Source organism: Panulirus ornatus, chromosome 17, assembly GCF_036320965.1.
Source record: "Panulirus ornatus isolate Po-2019 chromosome 17, ASM3632096v1, whole genome shotgun sequence".
Lineage (NCBI taxonomy): Eukaryota > Metazoa > Arthropoda > Malacostraca > Decapoda > Palinuridae > Panulirus > Panulirus ornatus.
The window spans coordinates 4,035,317-4,061,006 of NC_092240.1; the positions used below are offsets into that span (position 1 = coordinate 4,035,317).

The 25,690-nt window shown below is 38.4% G+C and overlaps 1 protein-coding gene across 1 annotated transcript in view; it reads left to right on the plus strand.

Moving 5' to 3' along the window:
* The window catches only part of LOC139754514 (DNA-binding protein RFX2-like), a 291,540-nt gene that overhangs the window by 178,412 nt on the left and 87,438 nt on the right, over window positions 1–25,690 (plus strand). Inside the window, exons 6-8 of the mRNA XM_071671804.1 lie at window positions 3,358–3,472; window positions 11,957–12,053; window positions 20,045–20,173. Of these exons, the coding sequence (XP_071527905.1) occupies window positions 3,358–3,472; window positions 11,957–12,053; window positions 20,045–20,173 (341 nt within the window). The remainder of the gene's footprint in view (window positions 1–3,357; window positions 3,473–11,956; window positions 12,054–20,044; window positions 20,174–25,690) is intronic.

Here is a 25,690-nt window from a genome sequence, read left to right on the forward strand (position 1 = left end):
TGTATTTTCACAATCTTCACTCCTGTTCATATATGTAATTTAGCTTGAGCTGATGATATAGAGTTGCTCAGCTGAAGTCCAATTTTGGTGTCCTCAACCTTGATTTGAGTACTGTCTTTAAGGATCCTACATCTGGCCTGGCACTTGACAGAACTGAGCCATCACAGTAAACATGTATGGTTTTTAAAGGTATACTACCAACACTTTTCTTGCACAGTGCCCTCATCTCTCCTAGTTCATATGAGGCATAATGTCTATATCAATCCCTTGTCCTTTCCACAGCGAGACCTTATGACTTTAACAAAAAGCTGTACACCAGTCTGCCAAGTGACTATTTTTCAAGTGCATTTCTTTCATGTCTCCTCTCTTGTCTTTTTACAGAAGGGCCTTGTGTTTTTGATAGTAATGAATGCGGCCTGTGTTGTCTTTTCCTAGCGCTATCTCACACGCATGCGGGGGGAGGGGGGTGCTATTTCACCTGTACCAGGGTGGCAATGGGAATGGTTGAAGGCAGCAAGTATGAATATGTACATGTGTATATTTGTATATGTCTGTGTATGTATATGTATACATTGAAATGTATAGGTATGTATATGTGTGTGTGTGGGCATTTATGTATATACATGTGTATGTGGGTGGGTTGAGTCATTCTTTCATCTGTTTCCTTGTGTTACCTCGCTAATACAGAAGACAGTGACAAAGTATAATGAATATTTTTTTTTTGTAAGATTCTTCTTTTTTCCCCTCTCATTAATTGAATTGAAGTAACAGTATTAATTTCATTACCCCACTGTGAAATGATTTGTAAGCCTAGTATCATTTTCATTATATCAGTTACTGCATTCATTCGACATCATAGAATTTTTCTCATTGTTTCATTTTGAAAGATTTCCAATTTCCATGGCCTTTCTTTACCAAGACGAGCAGACAGGGGCTGCATAGTATGTAATTGGTCTTATAGTGGAAATAGACAACATGCCATTCAGGGGCTGTAGTTTTGCCGGACATTGTGTGAGAATATGATTTACTTTTGCATCTTTACTCTCAGAAGTGAACCCAATATACCTACCTAAATTGTATTTTGACACTTTGTCTACACTTTTTCCATGAAAAAAAGAAATGTAGATTCCCTTTTTTTTTACACTCAAATTGGTTTTCCTTCATTGATAACTAGCCCCCACCCCCCACCCCCTTTTTTTTTCTTTTTTTTTATTTTTTTTTAGAAAAAGAACACTAAAGATATCCAAAACAGTCTGCACATTTTCTACAGAATTTCCATGAATCATGATGTCATCTTTATATATAATGGTTACCATTCATTTAGGACATTCGTGTGAGGCACCTTTATTCATCAGTATGATGAAAAACATTGGACTCAGTACTCCCCCTTTCAAGTACCTAGTTCAGATGATTTCCTCAGACAAACGCTCCTGATACCATACCACACGCAAGCTATCCAGCATGACAATTTCCCTGATACCCTTAGTGAAGCCACTCCATTCATAAGTACTTGACTATGAGCTTTATCAAATGCTCCTAAAGGAGTGGTAACATTATATATGCAGATGACATCATGATCCAGGGAGGTTCTGTAAAAAAGATGTGCCAGTCACTCAGATGAGTTTAATGTTCTTTCTCAAAAACTGGGGCTAGTTATTAATGAAGGAAAAACAAATTTGAGTGTAAAGTAAGAGGAACTAAATTTCTCTTCATGATGAAGAAAGTATAAAGTGTCAAAATACAAATATTCAGGCATGTACATTGAGTTTACTTCTTGGAGTAAAGATGCAGAAGTAAATTATGTTCTCACACAATGTTAGTCATGATTTTCCAATATTTACAGCACTTAGCAACTCATCTTGAGTAATATCTATACATACTGCACCAGAATTTAATGATGATATAAATCTTCTTTCATTTTGCCAGTCATCTAATGCTTCTCTTGCCCTGTTTCGCATTCAGTAGTACACCAGAGCTTTGAGTTTCAGTGCTTCAACTTGCAATGTTTCAGAGTTAAAACTGTTTAGAATTATGGTTTGTTGTATGGTGTTATAACACTGTGCTTCAACTTATGATAAATGTTTTTATTTCTAATGTCTAAAAGGATGCTTTCTCATAGTAGTAAAATATATCACCATAATTTAAGGTATTTGGTTACTTATCATGCATATTTTTAGTGTCAAAACATAACACCTTATGATTTGTATCACTCCATTGGCAAAACATATAAATTCATTTATGTTCACTGCTACCCCATTATTACCACATCCATTTAAAACAACTGCTGATCAGAGGATTCAGGTGGTGCTGTAGACAAGCATGTAGCTTTGTACTTGCTTCTAGTAGGCCCCAGCACTACCTCAAGCTCGCATCACCTCCATTTTAGTAAGTCTTTTGAATATTGTCTGCGTTACCTGTGATGTGGCTATAGTTATTGAATCAAATAGTTCAAGGGGAGATACACAACCTTATTGCCCTTCCATCTCCCTGCCAGTAACCTTCAGTTTGCCCCGCTCCAGTCCTGCAGCGATTAAAGCCCCTATCATAGAGTTTCAGTGTATTACTTTTTTCAATAAGTATTCATATAATACTTTATCTGTAAATTAAATCTTGACAAAGTATGGTATGCTGTACTGTATATGGGTGATAATCTTTTTCAAATACAGTATAATGCATCCATAAGGGAAAATTTGGGGGTTTTTATGGTTCAACTTACAACAGATTTGTCTTGCAACAGGGTGCACAGGAACATCAACCTATCATAAGTTCAAGCTATGCTGTAAAGCCTGAATGACTTTTCAGTCTTAGGCAAAATTTATGTTGATTTTCTCTTCCTCTTTTAGACTGTTCTTGTTTTCTGCCTTTATTAAGTGGAGTACCTCCTGAACCTAACCTGTGAAATAACCTTTGGTGAAAGATTTGTAAACAAAAGGTGATCCAGATATGGAACATTGAAAGATGTAACAGCAAATGTTAGAAATCTTTGACAGAAATATTGCCAGAAACAAACTCAGGCTGAAACATTGCCTGAACCTTTTTTACTCATCATCCCCATTTACTGGTCTAAACATCATTGTGATTGATTATGGGCAAGTATTGATCGATTATGAGCAAGTATGATAAAGATAGGTAACAACCCCAACGGATAGATCACATCATATCCTGAAATGTTGCCATGTCTAGTCAGTACCAAGGGGCTGTTTTCAAAAAATTTTAAGTCATCGTCTGTTAAGGTTTGATATGTGCTTTTGGTGTTATTTTATTTTGCATATGTATACATTTACTTTTAACTCGGTGAATGTTGTATTTTGTATGTAATAATGCCGAAATCTAATTGAATGTATCACATCTTTACAGTATCGGAAGGCGACGGGTCTTTGGACTCTAGCAGCGGTGTTGGCGTCCATGGTGCCTATGTCCAGTATGTAGACGCCTCGCCAGACCCTCTCTATTCTTCCACTAATGGACAGATGTAACTAACCACGCCCAAAGTATTTTGCTTGTAACCATGTCGTACCCCTGTTGTAACCATGGAGAACTTTAGCCAAATTTTTTCTTTTATCATTATATTCAGTATCCTTTGTTGTAAAATCAGGACTACTTCATTGCAGCCTTAAGTCTATAGAATAATGAAATTTCATAGCTGATATGATTTCTTAAATTATTTCATACTACTGTTGAACTGTATGTCCAAGCCCTGAAATGGGGACAGATACATGAAACAATAAGAGAGGCATTGAACCTTCAGTATCATTGGAATCTTTAATCCATTAATGAATGATTACAGCAGAAATTCTAAGTCAGATTTGTAATTTGAATTTGCTTCAATTTATACTGATTTTGATTAGAGTGTACTGTACTTAGTTGTTTCAGTTCAGAATTTGGATATTGCTAAAATGAATACAGTACTGGGATTATGTACTCAGCATTACTAGCATCTATCAATTTGCAGTTAATAGTATATTGCTTATGTTAGCAGCACAGCTTCTTTCATTCTGAAGCCAGTGGAAAATGATGAATACCACACTTTGATTATCATTACTCCCTTAAATTTACAAATAAAAGGTTTGAATGCCTTCAGACGTGTTTCTTCTTGATAAAGTATTCAAACTTTGTCAGTGAGGTAAAACTCATTTTTAACCACAAAAATGTAAATGAAAATGTTGCAGGAACACAAAAAGTGTTAATGAATGTCTCTGCACAGCTTTAAAGTAAGGACTTCAGTCTGAGAGAATGATGTCTTACAGTACCGTTAAGACCCAAGCAAGACCTAGTGGCTCCTAGTTATTTCCATATTTTCAAATGATTGACATGTTGTGAGCCAGTTACACAGTAAAGTAGAATTCTTTTCGTTACTACAAACAACCATTTGTTATTTTCAGAATATTGTGGCACATCTCAAAGCATTAGTGCAGGGGAAGCTGAGCTAGAATGCTATATGTTGTGAATACCAACTGGTTGTCATTTAAGCAGACCCTGCATACTGTTCAGTGTTGTAAGCTCATAATCAAAGGAGGTTGTGAAACTATAGCCTTGCTAATAGCGAATGTCTCTCTTGCCACACTTGGTTGAATATCCGTATTGTTGTTGTTTGCATTTTTTGTTGTATGGTTTGCACTGTTATTTTATGTTTAACATTTTGACAATGATGAATAAAAGCAGTTAAAACAGTTTTAATCGCAGATGTTGCAAGTTGCTACTTTCATTAATTTCGTTTGTATATATTTTCTTAAAATGTCCCCATAAATAAGTTTTCTAATTCTTAACTTACCATTAAGTGTAAAGATGATGTGGGCTGTGAAGTACTTATATCTGTCAATTATGTGTGATGCATGTTTATAGTTCAGTATTAGAATGGCAAGTGTAATGGAGGGGTGAAAAGTTAACTTTAGTAATTAAGATAGCCATTTATACTGGTATTTGTTAGCATCTGTAATTGAGAAACTTATCATCTCTTAAAAGTATTAGTAAGCAATAATATTTGCTTGTATGGACTAATATTGATATTGGTTTGTAAAACTTCATAGTACAGGTAGAATATCAAAAATCCATAAGCCCCAGGACCAGTTGGTGTTTATTTTGTATTTTTACACATTTTGAAAATCACCTGTATGGGCCACAAATGATGGTCTGAACATACCATAACAGATTGTTTTGTGTACTTAAATCACATTCTAAATATTCTATTTTTCTACAAATTGTTTCTCCTGCTTTAGTAAGGTAGCCTGAGTAAACAAATAATGGCTTCATTCACACATAACCACAATCTAGATGTATATTGTAGTGAAAGCAGAGCCTTCCAATTACAGCAAAGCCTGACTGACTACCTCACCTTACTCTTTTGCTGCCGTTAGGTATGCTATTAAACCATCTGACCTCTCCTTCCACAGATACATTAATGCAACCAGAACCTTCACCTCTTTCACCTTGTGACTAGCCTGTCCCCCCATATTTCCATCTTCTGCTATATACTCCCAGCTTCCTAAAGCATTTCATGCCCTCCAGGTCCTTCCCATTCAGATGTACACTCAAATCATCCTGTCTTATCCCTGTGTTACACCTGATTACCTTACTTTTGTTAACATATACTTTCAACTTTTTCCTTTCACACACACTCTGTAACTGTCACCAGCTTCTGGAGTTTTCCTCTGTAGTCTTCCCCACCTACTCCCAGAATACTGTAGATTTGCCCCTCACTATTAGATCCTTGCATTCACCTCCCTTACCACCCTGCGATAGTCAGATTAAACAACCACCATAGCATCACATCCTTAAGTGGGAACCACTCACTATATTCCTTTCCTAATCACACACATGCCTTACACTCCTGGTAAAAACTTTTGAACTCATTACATTCAACGATTTTCTATTTACCCCATGCATTCATAACACCTTCCTTAAAGCCTCTATGTCAACTTTTTCTGCATGTACAGTTCACAGTCTGTTGTTGAGTTTTTCTCACACATACTCTTCAAACACTTACCCCACACATCTGCCTCTCCTAAAGCCACACTGCACCTTCCCTGTCAGATATTTTATGCATGCCATCACCCTCTCAATCAACACTGTCTGATAAACCTTACTTAAACCCTAATATTTGAGATAGTGTTGCCCTCCCTTACATTGTGGCAATCTTCAAACACCTCACCAGGGGCTATACAAATACTGAATAACCTTACTGACCAATCAACATCACTCTTATCCCATTTCTTGAGAAACTTTACTGCCATCCCATCCATTATTGCCATATAGTGCATCATTTTATGGAAGGCTTTCACTACATCCTCCCTTTTTTCCGTGTTATTTGCTAGGATCCTTTCACTCTGCATGCCACCTCCTTCCGAACACATTACATCTGCCTCCTGTCATATAACACAATCATCAGTATACTCCAACTCTTTTTCATTTCTTCTGTGCCTTTTACACTGCCAGGTCTTTTTCATCCTTTCTTTGCCTGTTATCACTGCTCCATTTGCTTCCCTTGCTGTCTCTTCCATTTGCTTTCTTGTTCTAATAAAGTTCACCTCTTTCAGAAAAATTTTTTGTTTTCTCTGAAGTTTATCTGTACTCTCATGCCAATAGCTCATTGCCCTTTTTCAGCCCTCACACCCCCATGACTTATACTACTTTCTTTGTACGTCCATCAATAACTTTCTTTCCATGCTTTTCTCTTTCACTAGCAATTCAACTTCTTTGCCCCTCCACATATGACCCTTTCTCATGCACCTACCTCCCACCTAGCACTTTTGGTGTACATGCACAGCTTCTATAAATACCTCCCTCCCCTTTACTACTCCTCTTGTTTCATTTACTGTAACTCTGAGCTACTCTTCACTCAGTCTCCTATGGTACCTGCTCTCAGGTCTTTCCTTAGCTCACTTATTTTCATCACTTTCATTTCATTATATCTTTTTGTAAGACCAATTCAGGCTTTCACACTTGCCTACACAAAGAAATGATCATACATCTCAACCCTTTCAAAATATTTTTTAAATCCATCTGCCTCTCCTTTGCATGTCTCAGTTTGCACATAATCTGTTAATTGCTTTTGACCTCATCTCCACTTACCCATTTATTTTAATGTATACACCTTTTTAACCCAAGTATTCCAATCACCAGCCTTCTAACTTTGTAGTATATATTTGAATAAACATTTAACAAAATTATTTACCAGAAGTTTATGCTTCAAGATGTTGGTAATCTTTAATATGCTGGATCAAAAATTTTGTGAGTTTGCAGATTTTATGAACACTGATTTTTTATATTCTATTTGTACAAAGTATTTGAAAACTGGTTTATCTCTTCAGTAAATCTACTGACAAATGCCATGTTTAGATAAGATGATATCAAATTATATATTTAATTATCAGTCCTATTTATTTCTCTGTAAAAATACAGATAATTGTTTCAGTGTTCTAAATATTGTTGGTTGAAAGAATTTGTTCAGAGACATTTTAACATAGTAATTGTGTTTCATTAAGGCTTTCAGACTTATGAACATTAATCACTTCTTTACTTGTCAAGAAATCTTAGTTCTTTTTATGATTGATCATGTTAGCATGTTATGTGCAATTTTTGCACTCAGTATACCTGGCAAAATGATAGGCAGACTCAAAAATTGAGGTGATTAACTTGCTCTTGAATATTTACACACTACTTAACATTAAAATATCCCTTTACAGTTTGCATAGACACAATACTGTACCAGTGACTCTGGTTCATGTATGTAGTTTGTTATTTTACCGGCAGAACATTGCTTTAAAGTCAATACCACCTGTACATGAAGCACCTCAGTCCTTCCAAGTGCTTTGCTTCTGTCAGTTAATGCTTTCATGCCGCATTGGCATCTGATGTTTGGAATACCATTTTGTACTTCAGGCTTATCACCCACCAGGGTCTGTAAGGCTGTCAGCAGGAAGCTATATCTGCCAGCTGAAAAGTCTTTAACATCTTTTTCAGGTGTTAAGGAAAATTTTAAGACTGCATGCACTCTCAACAGTGTATGCTGCCCATGTGGACACTAATGATGCCACATTGGTATCCAAAATGTGGTTTAAAGCTATTGATGCCATTTTTACACAGTTTTCCGAAGAGATAGCTAATCAAACTCATAGATGAATAATGCATGAAATAATCTCATTGTTCATGCTCACTTATCACTTGATAATTATTGCACTTTTAAATGTTGTTTGACTTACATGTTTACTATTCATTAACATATACTTGAAAGAATATTTGGTACTTTTATACTTTTTCAGTGATTTTCATGCAGTTTACTTAAGAATCATCCTACCTAGCTGATAAGAGCAATAATCACAATATGAATGCCAAATTATAGTGCATATCTACAACAGGTACAAACATTGCTGGACCTGTGTGCTTACCATTCATTATTTTGTACTCTGCTTGTTAAATTGTATTGTACATTATTATTTTACATTGATTTTTTATACAGTTCCCTTCAAAAACATCTTACCTAGCTCATAGACTGATGATGCAGGCAGTAATCCCAAATGAGTATGTAATAATCGCTAATTATTACAGTTTATATAAGCATTGTTCGAACTGTACATTTACCATTTATTGTAGTAAACACCATAGAGTATGTACAATGGTATGTTTTAGTTTGAATTGATTCTCATATATTTCTCTTCAGAAATGTCATGCCTAATTCATAAACTATTAATGTAGGCAATAATCACAAAGTTAATGCGTGATTATGACATAATTACATACATGCATTGTTTGACTTGTGCACTGAACAGATCGTCATTTTATACCTTTAATGAGGGTAGTGTAGTATAGTACAGTACTTTTTTTTTTTTTTTCATATTGGAAGCTTCAGTCGCAGACAAAAATGTACATCAGGGCCACACCTTTACTGAAATATTAAGAGAGTTTGAAAGGGAAAAAGAAGAGACTAGGGAAAGGATTTATGTATTTTGGTTGAAGTGAAAAACATGTCATTTAAAATGTTCCAGGTCATAGTTATTTGGAAAGATATGAGAGGGTAGGGAGTTCCAGAGCTTCAAGGAGTAGGAGAGGAAACAGTTACAGAAAATTGAACACCCTTGAGTTGCCCATGGCCACACAGTAACTTTAAAAAAAAAATGATGTAGCAGCTTACTGAGTATTGCATGGTCTACCTAGTTTACTTGGAAAAGTGTGCACAAGAATGTTGATTTGATAGAGTGATGGAAGTGGCTGAATGCAGAATAAGTGAGGAGCAAGGGGGTTTTAGGAAATATAGATGATGAATGGGTCAGATTTTTGTGATAAAAATGACTGGAAAAGTATTTAGGGAAATATAAATTGCTTTGATCCCTGGGGATAGGGGATTAAGAATACTTCCCACGTATTCCCTGCGTGTCGTAGAAGGCGACTAAAAGGGGAGGGAGCGGGGGGCTGGAAATCCTCCCCTCTCGTTTTTTTTTTTTTTCCAAAAGAAGGAACAGAGAATTGGGCCAGGTGAGGGTATTCCCTCAAAGGCCCAGTCCTCTGTTCTTAATGCTACCTCGCTAACGCGGGAAATGGCGAATAGTTTAAAAGAAAAAAGAAAGATAAATTGCTTGCAGCTTTTTTGGATCTGTAGAAAGTGTATGACACAGAGTTAAGTGGATTGCTTTATGGGATGTGTTAAGGATATATAGGGTAGGTAACAACTGCTAGATGGTGCACACCTATCACAGAGCATCATAAAATTGAGAAGACAGATTATTTACCATTTGAAATTAGAATTGCATTTGAGTACAACCACAAAACATTTGACAGGGTGTTACATAAGTCTTTATTTTTTAAACTCTCATCCTTTGGCCGAGAGTCTCTCTTCTTTCTGCTCTCTTGTGTATAGGTTCCTCTCTAGTCAGCAAATGTAATAGTTGTTGAAGGAGTGATTTCCCCTTCTTTTCCTATCATCGTAGGTGTCCTTCAGGGTTTTTGCTATGTAACATACTGTTTTTCTTGTCTTCATAAATGATATCTCTTCAACTTCATTCTTATGATGATGCTTCTATTCTACATGCTTTATCTCATTTTCCCTCCCCTCTGCACTTTAATGAATATTTCTCCTCTCATTATTGAGACCTGAGCTGCATTTCAGGGTGGGAAAGATGTAACCTGGTTAAATTCAGTTGTGCTGAAATGCTGCTTTTACTTACATCTCATTCTAGATATCATTTGTACATAGGTGCCATAATTATTTTTCTTGTAAGTAGCTATTGCATATCTTCATGGTTCTTATTCGCCCCAGTATGGGAGTGTTGCTCTCATATCTGGGATGGCTCTTCCTCCACCACTCTTTTTAGCCAAAGTGGAATAATAAGTCTTCCATCACATTAATTCTCTAGTTATAACATCTCACCACTCATCTCTCTGTCTGCCATGATATTGCATAGGGTAGGGATTGAGGAGGGGACAACCAAGCAGAGGTTGGGGGGGTGTCTTAGGAGGGAGGGCCCTGCAGGGTGTAGGGGTCTGGAGAGGGAAGGGCCATGCAAGGGAGGGGGGGCTTGCTGGATGGGAGGCATTCCATAGGGTGGGGCTGGGGGGGAAGGATGGGCCATGCAGGGGTCAGGGTATTGGAGGGCCATGTGGAGATTAGAGGGGAAGGGAGTACAGTTGTGAAGGTCAGGGGAAGGAAGGGCCATGCAGGAGGTGGGCATGAGTGAAGGGAATGGCCATGCAAGGTATTGGTCTCAGGTTGGAGAAAGTGTTTGTGTGGACTATGTCTGGTTTTTGAAGTGGCCAAATTTATTGTAGCTTTGAAGCATAATGGTTAAAACATTAAATCAGCGTTCAAGGCTGATCATAGGCTGGCTGAAGAAGTTATTTGTCATGATTAAGCAGTTTTGTACTTTAATCCTTGCTAATTATTTTTCATTTTCTTGGGATGAACTTCATCAGCCAAGTATTTAACCAACTCTGTATTTTATCCAAGTCCCTTTGTAGCCGATTTGCTATCTTGGTCATTCATTGCTTCTCTCGTGATCTTAGCATTATCCTCATGCATACTCAGGTTTAAACCCAGTCCTTCTTATGGTTCATTAATGTCACTGAAAAATAACAACAACCAAAAGTCTATCATACATCACCAAAAGAAAGATATGATAGAATTCTTCTCATTGACTCCCCACTGTGTGGTTTGGTTTCCCTTATTTGATCTTTGACCTCTAGTTCTTTCCAGCTGTAGAACTACTTATTCATCAGCATTTATATATGTTCCTTTCGGTCCTTGTCTAACACCATTTATTATACTTGTCTTGCTTGTGCTGGCGGTGGGCCCAGTCTGTTCTCTAGTTGCATGTGATGGCCCTTGCTTTTTGCCCAGTGGGTAGTTTCTTTACATCTTTCTTGCTTCTCCATGAGGTTTTTCTCTTTTGATGAAAACCTCATTGAAATCCTGAAGATTAATAGGTTCCTTTGCCAGCTTAATACTGCCTTTAACTATTTGTTGTATAACCTCAGGACCCTCTTATGTGACTCCTACTGCATAAGGTGGGCTACTTTGGGTTGGGAAGGTTTTCAACAATGCTGTACTCCTTTACCTTTGCTGTTGATGATGCAGCCTTCTTAAAAAGTGACTTCTGGCTCATGATGGTACATTTGCAGGAGAGTGTGGGGACACCAGTCTTAAATGTGTATGTATTGTACATTAAGGTAGCTGGGTAACAAGCCTGCACAAGGCAATTAAAGAGTTCCAGCCCCTTTGCCAGCTTGCAGAGCTGGGACTCTAGTTTCACAAAATCATTTTCCACAAAAACTGCATACTTACATGCACTTAATGAACCTCATTTTGATAGGCCTTGGGGAGGAGTAGGTGAGTATGCATGTACATTTACCTTAGCACTGTATATTATGTTCAGCTTAATGTAAAGCTGCTTTGACATATCAAACTAGTGGTTATGTTGAATAAGTGATCCTCTTTATATTCGCTGAATTAATTATTGGCTATAAACAGGGCATACCCAGTGTATACTGTGGGCGACACCACTATGTATTCCGCTGGCAGTACCTACTATCAGCCTGGCTCCACCACACCTGTGTCTTACTCCCAGGTGAGTCAGCTACTTTTTTTCAGAGCTTGACATACTTTTATGTTCAGAAACCTTTTTCTTAGAGTATAGTAATAGAACTGTTAGGGCATTGACAGAAACTGTTAGGGCCTTGATAGGAACCTGATTTTTGGTTTTGAGCAGAAATATGTGCATATATGTGATTGACATAGAGTAGAAGTTTGTCATTTTGTAATGAAGTACTGAAGTTTAATTTACTCATAGTATTAACAGCCTGTTGCACTGCCTTACTGATATACTTCACACCATTAGTTTTTATACTTGTGTGTTGGAGATGGAGGGAACAAGGAGCACCTACCTATGTGTAACTAGAATAAGATTTTGCATAAATGGCAGAGTAGTACATAGCACACTACTCATCGCATTTCTTGCTTAAGGAATGGTACTGTTCCTCTTGGCTGCCAGTTGTATTCTAATTTTTTTTTCCATGCTTATTCCTTATTTTTTGTGGATTTATATTGAATAGCCATTCAATCTCTTTAGCTGGGCTCTCATATTTTTGTCTGATTTATTTTCGGTATATTCTATTGGAGTTCCTGCAGATTTGATAACTAGTATCTTCCTTGTTCAGAGGTGTTCACATTTAATACATTTTCCTTTAAACCTTCATTTTGTTACCACATGTAGATTATCATATATCTTTCTTTCCAGGCAGTATAGTTCCATCTCTTTCAGCCTTTCATGGTAGTTCATATATTCCATTCTTCGGTTTTACTTATTAAGTGCTTCTGAATCCTCTATTTTGTTTATTTCTCTTTGTTTCATTGGTGATCATATGACACATCAGTATTTAGTTTTGCTTCTTATTTACAGATTAAACATTTTCATCAATAGTTTTCTGTATCTTTTAGAGATTGGACTCAAAGTCATACCTCTCATTATTTTGCTTGATATTGTCCTCTTCTCCATGTGGTTTCTGAATTGTAGTTTCTTATTCATAATAATGCCCAAATCTTTAAGGTTTCAGATTTCCTCGTTGGGCCTTTATATGGTGTTACCAGTGTATTCTTGCTCATTCTGTAACTTCTTTGCTCAACTTTATCTTTGTTAAATTCCATCAATTTAATTTCTCCCTGTTTGTATATCATGGCCAAGTCTTTTTACATTTTCATTTGATCACCTTCTGATAGTCATATCACTTACTATGGTGTGATCAGCAGAGCTCCTTACTATCCTTTTTTTTACATTTTCAAATTGTGATGTTACTATAAAGAGAATTGAGGCTAAGACCATTTCTTGTACCCCAGATAGAAAATCCTCTTCATCAGTCATGGTTCTGTTTGCTACTACTTTAAATTTCATGTTAGTTAAAAATTTTAATCCATCTTCTAGTCTTAACCATAATGTTATGTTTAGCTGTTATCTGTTGTAAGTTTCTGTGGCTTATTTTTTCAAATACTTTTGCAAAATTGAGAAAAACCATATCCATTTTCTTTCTTGCATTAAACTTTCTTGTATATCTCAGTAATGGGCTACTCATTGGGTATGCATACGGTTTGCAGTACAAATCCATGTTGCTTCTTTTAGGTAGCTGTTCTTGATCAGATGCTCTATATGTGTCCTTTTATCACTCAAAAACATTTATTTCATTTGAAGTCAAGCTAACAGACCTGTATTGCTTAGGTATTATCCTGGATCCTTCTTTGTGTATAGGTTTTACACATTATGTGAATGTCTACAATTTTGTTTTCATCCAGGAAGATGTCTGAGATTCCATTTGGTTCTCGAGATGAATTTTATTTGAGCTTATCAAACACTCTGATCATATCATCTTCGGATATCTCAGTATCTCTGAGTACATTTTCATCCTGCGAGTTAAACAGTTCATCAATTGATTTCTCAATGCATTCTGAGGTGATAACTAATTTGTACCGATCATTTTACATATTGCAAGTATCCTTAGATCATTTTAATGCTTCTCTCTCACTTAAAGGCTTGTCTGTTTTTCTTATCCTTGTTTGTATTTCTCTCCTTTCAGTCTTTGTTCTGTGTGATTTTGTTATTTTACACTAATGCAGTCTTTATTTTCCCATCAAGCTCTTTAATTGGTGCTTCTCTTGTTGCTATCCTTTTCCTCTTTTTCCATGTTTTTCTTCTATTCATTCATTGTTTTCTCTCATGGTATGATCTGTTTTGTGTTTTGCTCTTTTTTCTCCCCCACTGATTATTTGTCTTATTTCCTCCAAAATATACTTAACGTTTGTAGTTAGGTTATTGCTCCTGAAGCTTTAATTCTAGTTGGGATTTAAAAACCCTAAATGATTGCTCTTTAGTTAGAATGGTCATGATGAAATTCATGTTGCTCAGTTTGGTATTGTCTAAGTTGCTGAATCCCATTCACAGTTTTCTTTATTTCCACTCTGTGATGTAGTGATTGTCAGTCTTTGATTCACTTATACAAGGTTGCATGCTTCACATAGAAGTATTAGCCTTTAGACCTGTTCTTTTTCATCTGCAGATCCATTTGTCATTTCTTTGTATTTGTGTTTACATCCATAATCTACTCCTCTTTCCTACCAGTCAATGAAATGGGAGTCAAAGCCACCTGTCCCTTTGATTTTTAGATCCAGTTTCTCCAATCCCTTCATTGTCTCTTCAACTCTAGTTAACATTTCTGTAGTCATTTAGCTTAGGTTTTGATGGTCCATGTGATACTGTTTATTTTATTATTTAACAGTGATAGGATAGAAATCACACTAGTTCACATATATTGTAGCTCATTTTCATTATTTTCTTTCCTTCTTGCGTTATATATGCATATATTACTACACCACTTTGTATGATTCGATTTTGGTTCTATCAGCTCTGGATGCTTCAGAGTAGTCTAAGTATGCTTCATTCAGTGTTCATATCGAGCTTTTTTTTATTTTCAGGATTGTGTTGTTGTCCCTAGTGTATATATTGAAGTAATTTACATAATTTTTTACTCTCTTTTATTAGACTTTTATGTAAATTTATAATTTTCACTGTTCCCTAATTTGTCCTCTGCTGTTTTGGAACTTTGTGTATTTGTTCAATTTTTTTTATTTTTCATTCTGAAGAAGTTGATTCCTGATATTCCAAGGGTTTTTCTTTTGCTGTAATGTGTGTTGTTACTACAATTCTATTCCCATTTCTACTGGGATTTCCTCATCTGGTTCTGTAACAACAAAGGATTCCACTGGGTTGGAGTATTTCTGTAGTTGGCATATTCTGATCACTTACAATTATTGTTGTGGTTATCACTATATTCAGTTTACCGTCCAGTAGTTATTTTACTGTGAAAGTCCAGTTTCTGTTATTATTAAGGGACTTGCAGATCAGACTGCTTCAGTGCCACTTTTCAGTATGTTGATGTCGATGCTGGGGCTCAAAAGAAGTTTGCTTTCGTAATTTACTTGGTTCATTGTGCTATACCATTTTATTATGGGCACTGACCCGTCCGAGCATCTCCAGCCTTCCACATCCTTCTAAATTTCCCATTTTTTCTTTGTTCCCTCCATTTCAGACTTGTATTCCTTTTTAGTCATCCTTTTCTCTCTCATCCTTTCCATATGTCTAAACTGTTTCAACAAACCCTCTTCAGCTCTATCATACATAATACTCCTACTACTTCACCCTTCTCTTACTGTATCATTTCTCTTTCAGTCAGCCTTCCTCTACCAAATGTTGTTCTCAAACATTTCATTTCCAGCACATCCACTTGTTTACATTTTTGCTTGAGGTTAGTGCCTCACATTCATACAAAGCTAAGAGGACTATTATACTATCAGACATACCCATCTTTGCCCTTAAATACAGTTACCTCTTCTTAAACATTCTTCAATGTACCTAGGACGTTTGTTGCCCTTTCACTTGCTATTTCAAGCATTAATGAGGTAGCTCCAGGAACAGATGAAGAAATGCCTCATTTGCTAACATCCATTCTCTAGCTGTCATACGTAACACAGCAAAACCACAGCCCCTTATCCGCAACCAGGCCTCCACAGACTTTACCATGATTTCCCCAAGCTTCTTCACATGCTCTGGTTCAGTCCACTGACAGCATGTCACCCCATGTATACCACATCTCTCCAGTTCAATCTATCATATGCATGCCTTTCACCCTCTACCACGTTCACACCAAGAGCTTTCAAAATATTTTTCACTCCATCCTTCCATCTTCAGTTTGATCTTGCCATTCTCCCTGTCTCCTTTACTTGTGAAATGTATATGTCCTCTTTGTCTGCCTCTCCACCCTCATTTCCTCCATATGTCCAAACCATTTCAGCACATCCTCTTCAGTTTTCATCCACACTCTTCTTACTACCCTTTTATTACTGTCTGTCTGTCTATCTCTCTGCCCATCTATCTACATCTATGATGCCCTTTCTCTCTGGTAATTCTCATCAAGGAGGTGTCCATGGCAAAAATATCTCCATTATCCATGTCCTTACATGCCTTTCTTGTATACACCATTCTCTGCATCGTTCCCCTATTTCTATCCCTCCAGTACTCATCTACTCTGTTTCCCCATGTCACATACCAACCCCTTTAATTGTACTCTCCCTGTAAACTCACTGTCTTGCATTCTTTCCACATGCCCAAACCCCTTCAAAGTGTTACGCTTCACCCTTTCTACCACTCCACAATTCATGCCCTTTCCATTCCCTGCCATACCAAATCTCTCTTGAACTTGATCAAACCATCTCACATACTGTCCTCTGACATTTCATTTCCAATGCATCTACCCTTCTCTGCACATTTTCATCTGTAGCCCATTCCACTTATCAGTATAACATCATTGGGACCATTTTACCACAAAACATACCCATGTTCACCCACCCAGATAATGATCTTTTTCTCCATACATTCCTCAGTGCTCCAAGAACCTTCAGCTCTCACCCTCCCTGTAACTCATATGATTTTATGGTTCTGTATGCTGCCATAACCACATCCATGAACCTACAACACTACAGTTCATCCATATTTTCTCCATTCAGCCTCACACACCAACTTACCTACCCATCTATTAATCTATCTGTCTATATCTCTGACACCCATTCCCTCTGAGAACTCCCATCAAGGGGGCGGCCACATCAAAAGAGGGTCCAGTTATCCCTGTTCTTACATACCTCCCTCATATGCACTATTCCACACATTCTTCCACCTTTTGTCTCCTTCCTCCAATATTTTTCCACTCTTTTACCCAGTCACAAGTGGTCTCCCTGTCACACCAAACCCCTTAATCATACTATCATACACTCTCCCTGTAAACTCCCCATCTTGCATTCTTTCCAAATGCCTAAACTACCTCAAAGTATTGTGTTTCACCCACTCTACCACTCTGCAATTCATTCCCTTTGCTTTCCATGCCATACCACATGTCTCATGCATCCACTTATTTCTTTCTTCATACCTCCCTCTTATATTGCCATTTCTAAAACAACAGCCCACATTACACCACAAGACATCCTCAAGCATTTAATTTTCAGCTCATCCAACTTCTTCCTGTCTTTTGCCTTTGAGGCAAAAAGACACACATCCTTGCAACATTGTTAAGATTAATGTACCAACAAACATAATATATTTGTTGTAACAGACACTCATCTCTCTTGCCATACACTTCATAGTGCACCCTAGACCTTAGCCCTTCTCCCACCGTATGGTTCACATCTGCTCCCATGGTTCCATCCACTGCCATGTCAACTCCTATGTACCTCAATCATTCTAATGCCTCTAAACCCCCCTTCCCTCCCTTTCATTCAGATTTACACTCAAACCATCCTTTTTCAACCCCAGCTTGACATCATTTTCGTACTTTTTACCTGATCTACACTCGACTCTCTCCTTTCACACATATAACTTCATGAGTTTCTTGAGTCTCCCACCAAAGCCAAGTTATCTGCTAACACCAATATTTTCACCTCCCAACCCTAGCATACAGTAGACCTGCCTTTCAGTCTAACATTGCTACATTTACCTCCCTTACCATCGTGTCCATCTGTAGCCTAAGCAACCAGTGACATTTTATATCTGCAACACAGACCTGCATCTATAGAAAGCAACTTTCCCTCTTCCCTACCTTTCCACACTTGCCTTACTCTTCTAGTAAAAACTCCACTCTGCATTTAGTAATTTTACATTTACCAAAGATATTTGCAGCACCTTCCATAAGGCCCCACAATCAACCCTTTCATATGGGTTTTTTTTCAGATCCATATATGCCACATTCAGTTCACCCTCTTTCTTTTGAGTATTTCTCACAGAAATTTGTTGATTTGAGTACAGCTGGCAAGGTGTATGGGAAAGTGTTGACAGAGAGGGTGATGGGATGCAGAGCTTCTGAATATGGAGGAACAGCATGGCTTGCAGAGATTCTTGGTCCACACACCTTAATACATCTTAGAGTCACGGTGTTCTTACCTAGTCAGATGCTGTGTGGATTCCATCACTCTGTCTTTCAACATTATCCCATACACCTTAACAGGTACATTCAACAAATATATACATAGGTAATATGATCATTTCCCTTGTTCTCCTTGCTTTTATTTATATTAACACTAAACTTTGACTTGAGTCATACAAATGTCTAACAACCTGACTGACCAATCAACAACACTCTCACCCCTAACCGTCATGAGAAGTTCAACTATACGCTCATCCACCCCTGCTGTTTTAACATACATCATCTCTTTCAGCTCCTCTTTTTTTTCACCATACCATTCACCATGCCCCACCTCACATGCCACCATGTACCAAAGACACCTCATTCGTAACCCTATTGTTTCTCCTCAGATTACCGCTTCCCCACATGCTCTCATTACTTTTACTCCACTTTATTTTCTTGTTATGCACACACTATTAACATCCTTTCTACTCGTTTTTTCATGCTCATTAAAGTTCATCAGTTCTTCACACCATTTTCATTTGCCTTCCTTTTCAGCTGTTGAACATGTCTTGACCTTCTACCACTTTCTATTATTCTTTTCCCATTCCCTCACATTCCTTCCTTCCAGATGTAGTCCATACACCTCCCTTTTCCCTTTCATTAGTAACAATTTCCTTGTTCCATAACTCATTATTCTATCCTATACATCCACAACCCAACTGGATGCCAGACACTTCATCCAGACATGTAATCTCTGTTTCTGTAAATACCCCCTACATCTTTTCCACTCCCCAGTATCACATACTCTCGCCCCTTGCCCGTGTCATTCTTTACTTAATCTCTTTTACTATATATGCAGGGTTCTTTCCCAGACCGTTTGACTTTCATATCTTTTCGTCATTTCTTTCCGAATCCACCACTAACTTCCACACTCATCTCCTCCAAGAATTTATCAGACATTCCACTTGTTGACTCTTTTCACATTCGCATCCAACAACCTCTCCTCTGCACGCCTCTCATTTAGCATATAATGCAGTATTGCTCGTTGACACTTAACCCCAACTCACCCAGATGTGTTTATGTATTGTTTTGTTTTTCAGTTACCCATTTTTGTATACGCCAGGGATCCGGTAATCCCCCCCCCCCTCCAGTTGAACCTTTGGTTGCCACATAACCCTAACACCAATAATTCGATCCTGTGCATCAAAACAGTCATATCTGTTACTCAGCTTCTATAAATCACTCCTTTCGCTATGTATAAGCACAAATTTCAGTCACGTCATGAAGTAAACCTCAATTCTCATCCACATGCCATACAGATTAACAGCCTCACGGCTCCGTCTTCATGAGAGTTGCCACTCCTTTCGCTCTTGTGTATTTGTGTTCGTACGCCGGACTTTACCCCCTGAACATGGTAACACTGGGAGCCAGAACATCCAGGATTCTCATCACACAACATTGCCTTTTTCTCTCTAGTTTCATCCAGACACCGTAGCTTGTGGCCTTTCAGAAGAAATCTCCACCTCCTGGCTTCTTCTTCCCTTAATATGTTTGGAAGTGATGATACTGGAGGGAAGGTTGTAACAGCTCCTAGAGCAGTTTTTTTTTTTTTTTTCTATGACAGGAAGTAGCGAACAGCCCGGTTGGTGGGCAGATCTTGGCGTCTGGCGGGAACACGTACGTGATCCAGCAGGGTATCGACACAGAGAATCACTCCATCATCAACAGCAGCACCAGAGCCTCGTCACAGACGGTGAGTACCCCAAGGCCAGGCATGGCCGCTGTCCTCTTCCCTTACACCACGTAGTCAGCTGTGCACCAGAACACCACCAGGGTATCTAGCAGACCTGACACCGTGTCTGGAGAACATGTTGAACTTTATGGCACTTGTCGCCATTTTATCATCCAGTGCATTGGTTACTGTACCTTTCTGTACATAAAGGGAATGGCACAGAGAATACTGATTGAAGAACACAGCGGGAAGCCTGTTGTTTCCTTAGTAGTATACATTTTCAGTTTTTAGCAAACCACTCTACTTGAGTTTCTTCTGGCACTGTGAGAGTTTTCCATTGGTAATCCTGGCATACAATGCTTTGCGGATTTCCCATTTATAAAGAACGTTGGTTTGTGACGTAGAGGAAATTACTGTGGCGGGATCCGTGAAATTTGTGTATGTAAACCGTTCCTTGTCGGGTAGACGAGAGGAGGTACATTTCTTGTTGGTATCCGTTTTCTTTGACTTGCGTCGTACAAGTAAAAGAGTGGAATCTGATTAAGCATATTTAGTCATTCTTTATTTTTCCCATGTATGCACGTCGAGTGCAAAAGTTTCATATATTTATTAAGCCATATAGAATTCTTTATATCTTAAGATTTGTTAATATTGAAAGAAAAAATGTATCTTAATGGAAATTATTTCTTGCGTAGATTAGATTACATTGGGCAGTACCTAATTTATTCCAAGAATAATATGTATGGTAAGTCTGTACTGCCAGAAAAGATACAGATAGTGATAGGATATTCGTGTAGTATTAACTTGCAGAAAAACTTGAATATTTTGGTCTGGTGGCGAGTGTCTACATGTGTTTGTGTCGAGAGTGAGGTGGGGACAGTGTTCTGTCACCATAGTAACCACGCGCTGCATTGGCTAACAATATTTACCCTTCCCTCCCTGCTGCTGGACTTGCTGGCACTTTATCACAAGAGCAAGCTTATTTTGTCGTCGTTTTGGAAATTTGAAGAGAAATTGTGGCTGATGTACTTAGTGTAGAGCTGTGAATCGGTGAGAATATTTGATCGGTTGATGCCCGTAACTTTATGCTGAAGACAGCTGAAATACAACTGTACCACTGTATTATAGTGAGATAAACCCGAAGTTCAGCTTGCTGTTTCAACAAAACTTTAAAGACTTTCTCAGGAAATATACAAACTCAAGAAGGACGCGCAACAAACACACGCATGAGAAAAGGACTGGCAATGTCGGGCCTTCATATTCGGCAACATCACCGAGATCCTTCATTACCTGTAGCTTGTAGTACAGGTATTGGGTTTGGGAGACGTCCTTCGGGGACCTCTGAAGTGTTGTCCTGGTAAATAGGCTCAGCTAATGAGAAAGCATCGGTGAAGTTTGGGATTGAGTGATCAAGTTCGAGGAAGGCGAAGCAGAGCTGAATTTCGAGGAAGGCGAAGCATACCTAAAGTTCGAGGAAGGCGAAGCAGAGCTGAAGTTCGAGGAAGGCGAAACAGAGTTTTGAAACTACTTCTCATGATACGGAATAGACAGACCTTGTAAAATGGAAATGTCCTTGTAACTATCAGCTGGATTGATCTTCTTAGATTGATCTAAGGAAAAAAAAAAGGTAAAAAATAATGTGGATTATATTCGTTATTGTCCATAGGGCTTATGGGAGGTAACAACGCCCCGCTTGACAGTTGACTGATGCCATAAGATTACTTTGAGGCTATTTTTCTTCCATTACAGCAGTAGTTTTAATTACAAGTACCACGTAAGATTACAGATAAGGCAAAGCCGTCTAGAATGCAGTTAAGATATTTCAGAACCAGATTAGTTTTTGAGAGGGTGGACATGCATCTATAGGGATAAGGTAGATGCGGAACGACAAAGTAGTAAACATATCTACATATTTGACGCTCACTGAAAATATCGTTGAAAAATTCGTTTTCAAGGGAGCGCAAAGTGGGAATGTGATTAATAACAGTAGATAGGAACACACAAAAGGTATCGTTGCAGTAGGGAGGCCGTTGGTAAAAGGATGGAGTGACAAATGCTTTGAAGGTTCGGGGTCTGAACTTACAGGAGGGTGCGAGGCGTGCAAGGGATAGAGCGAATTGGGGCGAGGTTCTATACAGGGGCGACGTGCTATCACTGGCATGAATTAGGGCATATGAAGCGGTCGCAAGAAACCACAGGAAGGTCTGTGGGACCTGGTTGTGGATAGGGTGCTGTTGTTTCGTCGCCTTACACGTGACAGCTAAAGGGTAGATTTGAGTGAATGAGGTCATTTCTTTGTTCCTGGCGCTACCTCGCGAACGCGGGAAATGAAGAAACAGGATCAGAAGATACGGCAGGGAATGATAAAATTAGAGAACAAAATGATCAGATGAAATATATTGATGGGAAGAACAGATGGTGAGAAGAGGCTTAGATAGCTCAAGCAACAGCGATGCTTTCTTAAAAGGAAGGATCAAGAGGCAACATTTTGAACAGTTTGGGATTAAGAAGAAAAATATAGTGATAGGAATAGAGTTACTGCGAGATCATGGGACATTATTGAGAATCAAATGTACCAGTTCAAGCCATATTCCCATGAATATGGCTTTGAGGGAAGTATATGGAATTGTTAAGGTTGCTTAAATGAGTGAGTTACGAAGTATTTGTACTGAATGCATGAGGATGGAACAGCAGATTTACGAAAGGACCAGAGTAATGGAGGTTTCCATGATTTGGTCAGGAGTTGGGGGCGAATCATGAACTCGTGAAGATGGTAATTTGAAAAGCTCAAAACAAGAGAGGTAAGAACACAATGTATCTTTGGCAACTTAGTGATTTTGGGTTATTTTTTCATAAGATCATTTACAGTAGCCATTGTCATGATATTAAATATAGTTGTTATACAAAAGTAAATTCATTATGAGACCAAAGCCCTTATATATATATATATATATATATATATATATATATATATATATATATATATATATATATATATATATATATATATATATTGGGGAAGAGCAGTGTGGTTTCAGAAGTGGTAGAGGATGTGTGGATCAGGTGTTTGCTTTGAAGAATGTATGTGAGAAATACTTAGAAAAGCAAATGGATTTGTATGTAGCATTTATGGATCTGGAGAAGGCATATGATAGAGTTGATAGAGATGCTCTGTGGAAGGTATTAAGAATATATGGTGTGGGAGGCAAGTTGTTAGAAGCAGTGAAAAGTTTTTATCGAGGATGTAAGGCATGTGTACGTGTAGGAAGAAAGGAAAGTGATTGGTTCTCAGTGAATGTAGGTTTGCGGCAGGGGTGTGTGATGTCTCCATGGTTGTTTAATTTGTTTATGGATGGGGTTGTTAGGGAGGTGAATGCAAGAGTTTTGGAAAGAGGGGCAAGTATGAAGTCTGTTGGGGATGAGAGAGCTTGGGAAGTGAGTCAGTTGTTGTTCGCTGATGATACAGCGCTGGTGGCTGATTCATGTGAGAAACTGCAGAAGCTGGTGACTGAGTTTGGTAAAGTGTGTGAAAGAAGAAAGTTATGAGTAAATGTGAATAAGAGCAAGGTTATTAGGTACAGTAGGGTTGAGGGTCAAGTCGATTGGGAGGTGAGTTTGAATGGAGAAAAACTGGAGGAAGTGAAGTGTTTTAGATATCTGGGAGTGGATCTGGCAGCGGATGGAACCATGGAAGCGGAAGTGGACCATAGGGTGGGGGAGGGGGCGAAAATTCTGGGAGCCTTGAAGAATGTGTGGAAGTCGAGAACATTATCTCGGAAAGCAAAAATGGGTATGTTTGAAGGAATAGTGGTTCCAACAATGTTGTATGGTTGCGAGGCGTGGGCTATGGATAGAGTTGTGCGCAGGAGGATGGATGTGCTGGAAATGAGATGTTTAAGGACAATGTGTGGTGTGAGGTGGTTTGATCGAGTAAGTAACGTAAGGGTAAGAGAGATGTGTGGAAATAAAAAGAGCGTGGTTGAGAGAGCAGAAGAGGGTGTTTTGAAATGGTTCGGGCACATGGAGAGAATGAGTGAGGAAAGATTGACCAAGAGGATATATGTGTCGGAGGTGGAGGGAACGAGGAGAAATGGGAGACCAAATTGGAGGTGGAAGGATGGAGTGAAAAAGATTTTGAGTGATCGGGGCCTGAACATGCAGGAGGGTGAAAGGAGGGCAAGGAATAGAGTGAATTGGAGCGATGTGGTATACCGGGGTTGACGTGCTGTCAGTGGATTGAATCAAGGCATGTGAAGCGTCTGGGGTAAACCATGGAAAGCTGTGTAGGTATGTATATTTGCGTGTGTGGACGTATGTATATACATGTGTATGGGGGTGGGTTGGGCCATTTCTTTCGTCTGTTTCCTTGCGCTACCTCGCAAACGCGGGAGACAGCGACAAAGCATAAAATATATATATATATATATATATATATATATATATATATATATATATATATATATATATATATATATATTTATATATATATATATATATATTTGTCATTTGATTATACAGAAAAGCTGATAGTAGTAAACAAGGAAGTTTTGTTCGATGAAGGAAATTAATAAACTTTTGCATGTATAGAAAAATTATGATAAAACGTCAGTGTTGAATATATATATATATATATATATATATATATATATATATATATATATATATATATATATATGTATGTAAAATCATTATCGTAAAGTAAATATGTAACATACGGTATAGCTCGGGAGGACCCCATGCTCCGCCCCGCCCTGCCATCGATGCTGCACGAGGGTATGTGAAGCTTATTGTGGCAAATGCAGTATGGTCAGCCTACTTGATGAAACGGATGGATCGTGTGGATGAAGGCAAAAATAAAGTGGTACCTAAAACAAGAGAGATTAGAGGCCATAAATTTTGCCGTAGTGGAACAGGACAAAATGAAGGGAATTTCGGGTACAACTTTGAATTTTCATACCGTCGAGAGCAGGCAAGCTGTGTGTAACCAGCAGAAAAAGATCATCGAGGGGTTATACGAAGACTGTAAGCAGGAGACACGTCAGGAAGGCTGTGACGAGGAACGTTTGCTGCAGGAGACAGGTGGATGAATGAAACACACGCTTGCTCATGTCACCTTAAATAAGAAAAAATATAGTATTACATAAAACCCCAAAGACTGGGCCTGTCGAGTGTATAGAATTCCCTCCTCGTATTGTATGATTAAGTCCGCGTAATGACTCGTGTATCCAGGGAGCGTTTTTCTTCTGTACGTTGAAGCTAAGGCTACAGTACAGTGTGAGACGTGTAGGTATGAAGCCTTAACATACGATGTGTTAAGTCGCGTCCCATCTCACCGTGTTGTGTATTGAGTACAAGCATAGGTTTGTATCTGACGTTCACACGGCGGCCGAAAAATGGGTTGGCCTCCGTCTGTAGTAAAAAGGGGGTTGGTGGGTGCGCTCTGTGGCATAGCAGCCATGGAGGTCAACACGTCCCAAGGTGGCAGTAGACGCCGGGCTGTTGGTTGCCATGGGGACGAGATAGACTGTTTATGTTTGG